The sequence below is a fragment of the Motacilla alba genome, chromosome 4, assembly GCF_015832195.1.
Source record: "Motacilla alba alba isolate MOTALB_02 chromosome 4, Motacilla_alba_V1.0_pri, whole genome shotgun sequence".
Lineage (NCBI taxonomy): Eukaryota > Metazoa > Chordata > Aves > Passeriformes > Motacillidae > Motacilla > Motacilla alba.
In genome coordinates this window covers 18,160,262-18,171,090 of record NC_052019.1, presented here as the reverse complement: position 1 = coordinate 18,171,090, position 10,829 = coordinate 18,160,262, and the positions used below count along the sequence as shown (strand labels likewise).

Below are 10,829 nucleotides of genomic sequence, written 5' to 3'. Positions count from 1 at the left end.
TTTTTAAAAATTCACAAGCCATCCTGTGAGACGACTGTAACTAACAGAGACTGAATTCCTGGAATTCGTTTCTTCCCATCACCTACCCTCACTTCCTCCCTTGCCCCATGTCTTCCAATACCAACATGAAATCAGAGCATCCGCCAGTACCTCACCTCTCAGCAGTAGGACCTATAACACCCAACACGCACCAAATTAGACAAATGACTAATCCTAAGTATAAAATTATCACATTACACAAATAGATGGTAAGGGCTGTAGTAGTTCACTTAGTTGTTCTGGGGTTGCTTTTTTTTTTTTTTTTTTTGGTACCAGTAATGATGTATAATAAAGGAACTGCCACTTTATTCAATCAGGTTTTATTCTGGATGTTAGCACTTACATTTTTAGAAAATGGAACAAAAGGCTGGCAATAAAAAAATAAATTAGCAACTACGTAGCAGCAAGAAAAGTCATGTCTTTTTTTTCTTATTCTTTACTTTCCTCTTGGAGAACATGGCATGTTTCATAGCTAATCTTTTACAGATCTTTCGAGTTTTCTGCCCTTTCTTTTTGTCAGGTCTGTAAAGCAAAAAAAGGAACATGGAGATTAGAATAAAATGAAAAACACACTTCTCTGTACAAATACATTTGCTGCTATTCTAAGTAAGTATATGAATTATGTGGCAGTATGTGAAGTACTGTCACAAAAAGTACAATGAACATTACATTTCAAAATGTTATGGTCTTTCAACTTCACAAAACTGTCCACTTTATTGCCATGATACATCCATTTTATGTATTTATTCAGCATTTAAATTTACACAGATATTGAAAACAAGAAACTCACTGAGTACAAAAAAAGCACACAGAGTTTCATGCTGAATATATAATGCATGAATATATAATAGACTTAGAAGAAAGCATGTGAAGTTTAACACCATTAGGAAGTATCCTGCCTTAGTACAACTAGCAAGTGGATTGTTTTCTGTCTCTGACAAAAGATGTCATAATGCAAAACGCTGAGTAATTATAACAAAACATACAAAAACTGTATTAGAAAAATAAATCTACATTATCTTCTGCAATGAATCAGCAAAAGAACTAACTGATGGCCTGAAAGTACTAAAACCGTTCTGGCACAACTGACAGAACAGTATCCTCCTTGACAGAAAAAACAGATGAGGTTTCATGAAACTCTTTTAGCATCCTTTTTAAATTTTTTAGCCAGAGAAAAAGAAACATTAAGAGATAGATTTTTTATGAGAGATATGTAAAATGAAACATTGCTACCTTTTGTGTCTAATACTCCCTAAGCAAAAGCTGGTTTAGTATCAGCAGGACATGAAGCAATACACCTGTACCCATCTGCCATCCAGCAGGCATCTGATCAGTCTCTGGACACTGATCCAAGAGGGTAATGGTCTGAGTCTCACTGTGTAACATAGGTACAGCTTTTGGGAGGGAAAATTTGCCTGCCACTGCTACAGCCATTCAAGTCCAAAATCACAGAAAAACCCACTACGCTGGAGAGGAATTAATAGAAATGCAATCAATTATCCTGAACTGGAAAAAGTGAGCCATCTGCTGGATCATCTCTTAGCAAATCCCCTTTCGTCTTTTCAGTTAGCTCCATCTGAAGACAACCACACACCATTTACTTGGCTCCCTGAGACATACAGGTATGTGTACAGTGTTGTTCTGTATGTAACAAAAGGAAAATCATGGAAGAATAAAAGTATTCAATGTGATCCTCATTAATGGTGGAGATTTAGATCATACTACAAAAAACAACTGAAATATCATCAGAAGGAAAAAAAGCAAAATATGCTACAACAAAGCAAAAGAGACAGAAAGCAATAAATAGTGACTCTTATTATAGAGGCTCTTTTCTCTGCCCTTCCATGAGGAATTCAAAGGGGATAAAAGTGTTCCATTACTTCAATTTTCAGTCATCCTGACAGAGTTCCATGCACCAGTCACCAAGTTTGCAATCCATACAAATCACTTTTGAAAGTGATTTTTTTGAAACCCACAGATAGGCAATTGGGAGCCCCAGTAAGTGACCTGCCTTTTATCCCACCCTCCCTTCAGTATATATACTCCCCAGCAATGCAGCAAGTGGGCAACAGGGAAAGCTGACATCAGCACCTAAAGAGAAAAATCATCTCTTTCTGAATTGATTCCCTGAGATAAGATCTCACCTCATCTGAATGCTGTATTTTACTGTCTTAATGCAATATGACACTTACTGACAAGCTGTTCTGCTGCAGGAGAGACTGGGGCAGGCACTGCGCTTGTGACCCGCCTTGCCACAGACGAAACAGCCAGTGTCAGCCTTCTCACAGCTGTGCTTTTGAAGAGTGCAGCAGTTGCAATTGTTACAGTGAAACCAAGCTGCAAAATATGTAACATGATTTATGATCTTGGAAAAGTTTAGAACGAACATTCTGAAACTAAGCTTTAAATACAGGCCACATTACCAGGTTTTGCATTCTGGATTAGCTTTACAAAGATAGATGTAGTCACTTTCTGGTCCCTTATCACATTACTGGACATACTGTCAAATTAAGTATGAATTATTTTGCCATTAGAACTTCTATCCCGTGTGTCATCTTCAAAACAAAAATAGTGCAGATGTTACAATGTACTTACAGATTTTGATTTGTTGTAACAGTAACAAAGATAACAGCTTCAACAATTTATACAGAGGTACAGATACAACTAAATTTGTGCATGAAACATAATTTTATCATGATCTCTCAAACATTTCAGTAATTGCCTACTTGTTTAGGAAATCCAAAGTTTGGAAAATTAGGAAATACTTATATGACAAATGGAAATATTTCTGTTTTGCCATGATAAATATAAATGGGATTTAGTGTGCCCTGGCAAGTATTACACTTCCACTCAGTGCAAGTACAGCTAAACTAAAGAATAGTAACTTGTGTGAAATTGAGACTTTTTGTTTATTCTATGTCTTTCGAATTACATTTTACTTCTTTCACAGAATATTTTCTCTTCTGGTTTGGCATTTCAGTTTCTTTGGACTAAATGCACTTTTATTTAGAAAATATTCTTCTGTACTTACAGGGCTTTACACACTTTTTGCAAAGAACACAATGTTTCCATCGTCTGCCATCCTACAAAAAGCAAATAAGTGGTTTTGTTTATTGAACTCCCCACAGATTCTATCTTAAAACAGAACTACTTGTGTATGGTCCCCACTGTTTACAGGAGCAACTCCTCTGCAGGAAGGACTGTAACTCAGAAACAACAGTCCTGAGAATCTGTGAAAGCCACAGATGAAATTTTGAAATTTGCAAGTTCTACAGCTTCAAAGCAGGAGCAAAAATGCATGTGTCAACAGACCACAGCTGGGTAAGTTCTGGTCTAAGTGGCAAGCAGCAAACTTGTCCTGTCCTCTTTCCAACACAAAGGAATTAAGGAAAGAGAAATAAATTCCCAGGGGGTTATGGAAGATGTACTGTGAAGGTAATAATAAGTCTGTGAAACTGAACTGCTGTGGGTTTCCCATGTGGGTTTCCCATGGAACTTGGTATCAGAACAGGTTTTTACCAAAGCAAGTATTACAGAGGTTGTTATCTGACTACTACTAAAACTTCATTCAGAAATAAGTGAAAACACTTACTTTTGATGTACATGAATTGCATTTCTCACAGTGCTGGTTACCAGAACTAACATATCGCTGACATACAGTGCAAAATCTGAGGAAAAAGATGTACTGGTGCACTATTTGCTTATAAAACAATTAATTTTATACAGCCCTAACAACTAATATAAGGACTGCAAAATCACTTCGTTGAATTAAAAATTCTTATCTTTGCTTCATAAATGACCACTTAGACCATTTACACACAGTACATCCACACAGTAAAATTCAGGTCAAATTATTAACAGTATCAGTAGTAAATGAAACTAAATTCCTCTGTCCTTGATGTTTCTCTTACAAGTTCCTTTTTTTACTACTGTATTAACAGACATAGCTGTAAAACTGTCTTGTAGATGAAAGACAGTATTTCCTACAGACATAATAAGGAATCTCATAATTCCACACTGAAAAATTTAAATGTCGTTTTAGATATTTCAGCTCTCCTACACATTGTTTATATAATATGCAACTTCAGAACGAGACAGGAATATGTGGTCTTAAGTCTGGCATCCAAGTTAGGCAAGACACTATGGAACAGCACAACCCCGAACTCCTTTGGAGACTTTAAAACTAGTTAAGAACAAAGACACTCCTTCAAAAGTCACCTGGGCATTAATATATCTTACCTGTATCCCTCTTCTTCAGGAAGCACAATCATACTTGGGGTAAGGTTCGTGAAAATACGGACAGGAGACTGTTTACGGCCTGTCTTGCCATGTTTATACAGTGCATGATTATCATAGTCTACCTAGAAAAATAAAACCATAAAAAAGATTCTTAAACCGAATGCCAAGCACAGGCAGAGCTATTTACATATTTATTGTAAGTGTATTATGAAATGTTCGCGTTTATATACAAGACTCTAACCCCAAATCAGATTACAAATTCTACATCAAGTTTTTGTCTCATTTACCTGTAAATTTGTGCATAGTATTAGGCTAGACTTCAATAATCATATTGTACTTACTCCTTTTTGCTTGTTTGCATGGGATATGCAAGATAACACTGCAATTGATTACAAGAGCAACCTGCTATAAAAAAAAGGATCTGTACAGCTTGGTTTGTCAGTACAAGAGATGACATCTTAACCCATCTCAGGAAAATTACAAAGTTGCAAATCTAATCAGCCTGCTTTTTCCAGCACTGCCTTCAGAGACTTGTCACAAAAACTCTCAGCTCTGAACACTGGCATGAATGCAGTCTAGCCCAGCATGAGTTTTCCATTTTCTTCAACAATTTTCATTCTACAAGACACATTGTTCAGAACATCAGTGCCAAAATTCATGCAGAGTTGTTACATGAAAAAATAAACCTTTAGCATCATGAATACCCATGGCTGATCTCTCAAAACACACTGAAATACGTTTGCCTAAACTATGCACAGAATGGACAGAATATTGAAGAAGCTGATGCCAGATTATTGTTTTATCACTGACAAGTTCACTTATTAAGTAATTCCAAACATTTGCATCATTGTAATTGCACTCTGATCCCAGTAGTCTTGGAGATGAAAGACCTTAATTTTGTAATATATATGTGGGTTTTTTTCCTAGGGCTGGGCACTACCCACTGACATTCTTCATCTGTGAAGAATGAAATACTCTTCATCAAGTTACCTCTCACCTCTGCAACAAACACCTGTTAGAATTAGTGCAAATTTGTCATACTGAAAGCCTGCCGGAAGAAATGAGTTCATGGAGAAATGACAGATGAGTTAAAGATACATAACAGGAACATGATCAAGTTATCACAGATACAACTAATAGAAATACAGAATCCAGGCTTCACATGAACAAGGCCCAGCTAGAGAGAAGCACTACCACTGCACCCGCTTTCACTCATATTCCTCTTCAGTTGCACACAACTGGTAATTAGCACATTCACTGGATTCAGCCATACCTGGTAATCCATCATACTGAAGCTTGGGAAAAAGTCAAGAATGCGAGACTCAAAGAAGTATGGAAATATCCAGAACATGGGCATCTCTCTGTTGTCATGACCTAGTAATGAAAAAACTTTTGTGTACATAGGAGGAAAACATAGCACATGTAGCATGAGAAATTTACAGTGAACATTCCAAATACATAAACATGGATATGTACATCATGTTGAGCAGAAGAACTAGTTCTCTTAGGCAACAGAAAGTTTTGGCATATTGTACATGTGGAGATGAAAGTGCCACGTAACTAAACTCTCGACATGTACTGGTTTGATAGCTTATTTTTCTCTACCTTTAAAGTCCATTTTAATTGCAAAGCAGATTTGAAAAAAAAAAAAAGGGACAAGTTTTTAAGACAGTCTTTGAAAATTGGGCATTACTGAACTAAAAATATCAGGAGAGTAAATTAGGTACATGATAGTTCATCTTTATAAATTATAACATGAGCGAGCTCATGTTCATCTGAGTAGCAAGAATCACAGACTTATAAATAGGTACTTTTTCCTTAAAGTGATGTTACAACACAAGCCCAAGCCACCCATATGGCTGTAATACACACCTTCTTTATCTGTCTCCCTCCACATTGCCATCAGTTTTTTAAAACTAGAAGCCAGTGCTTCCACTAAACCTCCAAATGGGGGATCAGTTACCATAATGACTCTTTCACCACTCTCTTCACACAAGAATTTCCTGCAAGTTTCACGTGCAGCCTGTAAGAAACAGAAGTTAATTTCCAGAAGTCATGATTCAAGAACTGTAAACATATTGTCTCTGGTAATAAACTGATCACTGCAGAAGTTTCAACTTTGAAGTCAGAACTTTGCTCCCCTCTTGTGGAGGTAAAGTTCCTCTTGGGTAGCATTAAAAAAAAAACCAACAAAAAATGCACCTAGATTTGAAGGACTGAAAACAAGTACCCTGTTCAGCTAACATATAAAAACATTACAGAAAATCAAAGAATGAAACTGCCTCCTTTTCAGTAGTTCTCTTCCATTCAATTCAAAGTTGACTATTACATTTATGCTAACTAATGTTGCTTACACACCTTAACTGCTGCTTCTATTAAAATGTTCTTAATTAATTCATGTTTTCCCATGATGTTTTCTACTAGACTAGTCATAAGTTTCTTACAAAATTCTGCATCAACAACATGTACTTTTTTACCACAGCACTCAATAAATACTTGGCCTCACCTCTCCACCAAAAAAATGATGATTGAACATGTTGTAGTGGCAAAATTCATCCTCTGTATAAAACTGTGAATACCTGTAAAATAAGTTTTGATAGGAGTAGAAAAATATAAATAACTTTTTGTCTATCCTAAGATAAGATATTAAAAGTGAAAACAGGCCTCAGGAAAAACATCATTTTTGGGTTCTGATTACTGACAACACATACCAATTCTGAGAAATTATTAAGTATACTTACTTTTCTCATCAATTGGATGTCATTTGTGTATGCGTACAGGAACAGAGATGCAGAGACAAGAAAGGGAAAATAACCACCAATTTATCTCTTAAAGCACTAAGAGCACCCATCTTTGTATATGTTCTTCAGATACATAAACATTTGTTAAAACCCACCTGAAATCAATATCTAGCAGAAGGCTTCTAACATTGAATTCTTCTTCTTGTGATGCTTTTGACTGGATCATTTCATGAAGCCTGAAGTATAATTGGAAGAAATTTAACACATAATGACTGACTTCAGAATTTATCTTGCAAGACAAGAATGCCTGGTACTTTACTAAACATAAACCAAAATGATAGAGAAAACAGAGTAGTCTAAACTTAGGTGATTCCATTTGTACTCCAAGTTAGAAAAATAGGTTAGCCTTGAAAGATGAGAAGTCAGTGGAGTTTCCTGGATCACCACACACAAAAAAGAACAAGGTAAGAAACTCAATGTCACTTCCATAACTACCACAGAGATGTGAAGTGTGTATGTGTGTTATTGGCAGTGTTGCCACAGTCTGCTCTGGCATCTTGTGAGTTCAAAGCTAGACCCCACTAGATGCTTAGATAATCCAAACCAATTGAGGTTCACCAATAGTGAACCTCTTACTATGGGACAATCATTGACTATAATCAGTTGTAAGATGTACAGCTTTGAGAGAGAAATATTATTTGAAAGAGTAACAATTCTCAGTGATATACCTGGGTGTTCCAACAGAGAGCACTCGTCTGAATCCTAAATCTATTAGGAGATTCAGTAGGAACTGGCAACTTCTATCTGCAAATAAATACTGTGCATTTGTTTTTTTATTCTCCAGTGGATACAGAAGTTGACTTGGACTTTTCAGCTGGGCAGTGGTGATATCACACAGGAACTGGTGATCTGAGTGTTTTTCCCATTCTGCTGGCAATAGCAATTGCTGGCATTCCTGGCAAAACCTCCTCTTTGATAACGGCAACAGAACAAAATTCTTGTACCTTTAAATAAAAAAGACAATAGGGAACAAAGTTTGGAAAAAGTCTCTCTCAAAGATAGGAAAGGGAGCTATGGAGGGTTTTTTTATACTTTAAGAGTTCAGACACTTAAGCAGACAATGCACTTTACATCGCCCTCACAAAACTCCACAAGAATGAAGTATTATTTATTAAAAAAAAATATTCAAAGGACACATTGAAATGCAAAAATATTGCCACCAAATATACTGGGAATTTCCATAAAATAACTGGATTACAGAGTGAAGACTCCATCAACTATCAGCAAAGTCCTGTATGTTTACACATGAAATTCAGCCATCACTTGTTAACTTTGCTTCCTTTCACAATGTTAAGCCTGTTACTTTTGTAGACTAAAGTCAGGAATAAATCTTTTTTAATAGAAATTGCTACTGACTTCTTGTAAGCACACTATGAGCACTAACATAGGAATGACTATACATACCCAAAAAAAAACCCCAGCCCACCCCCCCCATCCCCCCAGTTCCTGGGGTGGTAACACCATGCTCTAGTTCAGTGTTTCATGCTATTTCCTTTCCACTGCCAAACAACAATCCTTATTTGCCCAAATTCATCTTTTCATATTTTAAAGAATCCCGAAATGTTATCTCTACATTCAGAGTACCTAAACCTGTATTACCATATCTCTACTGCAGAAAATATACATTACCAATACCTGTCCACATTCTGTCTGTGTGTAAAAAAAGGCTGATGACTTCTATTATATTCTTCACGTGCTGCAAGCCTAGTTTCTGACACCTGTAAAATTTGCATACATGAAAAGTCACAAAACTAACAGCTACTGCTGTGTGTGGTACATCAAATCTCAACAAGAAAAAAAGGGTGCATCAAAAGCCTCATGCTTTAGCTACTTTGCAAGGAAAAATAATCACATTTGTTGTTTCAGAAGAACAAATATGTCTGCAGCACAGGGGCATGCTGCAAAACAACATAAGCCTCTCACTGTGGATTTAAAATGTGCATTTCATTCTCCTATCACATGTAATACTCAGAGAAAAACTCAAAAGGTGATTATGAGGAAGATAGGAAGAGCCATCCTTTCTATTAATGTGTGCCAGCACCTGTGCTCCCTCTGAAGAACTATGATCTGATCCTGAAAAACTGATGACAATAGAAATGTTGCCCAAGTCTTTAGTGTGAAATCATTTTAAAAGCATGATAGCTCCTTGTTATGATCTGCATCTGAGTCTTTAACATTTCAGTCTCTCACACTCTTCTCTGAGCCTTCTGCCTTGTCCCCACAAGACATGCTCATGGTTTCACAACAGAGTTTCAAAACATTTGGTCAAAACTTATTTGCTTAAAGGAGGAGAGGAACTGTTTTGCTTAAAGGAGGAGAGAGTAAAATTCAATACAAGAAAAGACATCATAATACAAGCGATACTCAAAATTAATGACAAAGAGAAATTGCTGAGATATTCTGAGACTACTGAGCACCATGCTGAGCCCCACCATCTCAGTATTTTGTATACCCCACTGTTGTTTGTATCTAATAGATTTTCTGTATCTTAATTAGGGGAAACAAGGGCATTTTGGGATCAAAAGTACCCAAATTGCATTGGCAAACTTCCTATATGTTTTGGCAGTAGAATAACAAATGCCAGGTTTGCTCAAAATGTACACAGCCTTTCTTGAAAGCTATACTTGAAACACATTCTCCTGACAGAAATAAGTGCTCAGCTAAATATCAATTGTTATTCAAAGTCCAGAAAACAGCACTTGCCACAGATTTCCACAATAAAATATACTTTTAAAATTGCTAAGTAGAGGAAAACATTGCCAATGTTTCATAAAGCCACATAATGATTTGTGTTGGAAGGGACATAAAGATCATCTAGTTCCAACCCTCCTGCCATGGGTAGGGGCACCTCCCACTAGACCAAGTTGCTCAGAACCCCAGCCGGATTGGCCTTGAACATTTCCTGGGATGGAGCATCCACAGCTTCTCTGAGCAACTTTTCCAGTCCCTGGCCACCCTCACAGTAAATAATTTCTTCCTCATATCTCATCTAAACCTATCCTCTTAATGCTTAAAGCCGTCACCCCTTGTCCTTCCACTACATGCCCTTGCAAAAAGTCCCTCTCCAGATTTCTTGGAGGCCCCCTTCAGGTATTGGGAGGCTGCTGTAAGCTCCCCCCGGAGCCTTCTCTTTTACAGGCTGAATAACCCAAGCTCTCTCAGCCTTTCCTGAGAGGTGCTCCAGACCTCTGATCACCTTTCATAGCCCAGAGTCTTCAGCATCGCCTTCAGCAGTGCTCTCTTACCTTCTCATCTTCCCACTGAAAAAAGTTACAATCCTTTCTATCCCTACAAGCCGAACAAGCATAGAATCTTCTTCCTTCCTCTTTTCCTTGGCTGGTCTTCGCAAACAGAAGAGCAGGACCTAGGGACAAACGCGAGGACAGGATAACACAGGGAACACCCGCAGACCCGTCTCACCGCTCCGCTACGAGAGCCGAGCTTCCAGAGCACGGCCTCCGCAAGGGCTGCCGCAAATCAGCCCGCGCCGGGAGCGCGGCGGGAGCCGAGCTCAGGGACGCTGGGGAGGTGAGCCCCGGGCGCGGCTCACCGTGAGGGCAGCTGGGCGCGCCGGGCGCCGGCCCGAGCAGGGCGAGCGCTGCGGGCCCCGCCGCCGCCATGGCCCCGGCTCCCTCCCGCCGGGCAGCGCGCCGCGGGGCGGGCGGGCACAGCGCCCCCAGCGGCACGGCGGCCCCGCGCAGAGCCCCGAGCGGGCCGGGAGCGAGCGGGCAGCCCAGCGCCAGCAGCGCC

At 38.6% G+C, this 10,829-nt stretch overlaps 1 protein-coding gene across 1 annotated transcript; it reads right to left on the bottom strand.

The window, feature by feature from the left end:
* Window positions 1–343: 343 nt before the first annotated feature.
* Window positions 344–10,753, bottom strand: ZCCHC4 (zinc finger CCHC-type containing 4). Its single transcript, XM_038135214.1, has 13 exons — window positions 10,630–10,753; window positions 10,325–10,443; window positions 8,715–8,797; window positions 7,748–8,023; window positions 7,175–7,255; window positions 6,785–6,857; window positions 6,151–6,301; window positions 5,552–5,652; window positions 4,279–4,400; window positions 3,632–3,707; window positions 3,071–3,122; window positions 2,232–2,376; window positions 344–561 (listed from the first exon to the last, which is right to left on the bottom strand). The coding sequence occupies exons 1-13, from the start codon at window positions 10,697–10,699 to the stop codon at window positions 453–455; spliced, it is 1,458 nt and encodes a 485-aa protein (XP_037991142.1). The 5' UTR covers window positions 10,700–10,753; the 3' UTR covers window positions 344–452.
* Window positions 10,754–10,829: the final 76 nt, after the last annotated feature.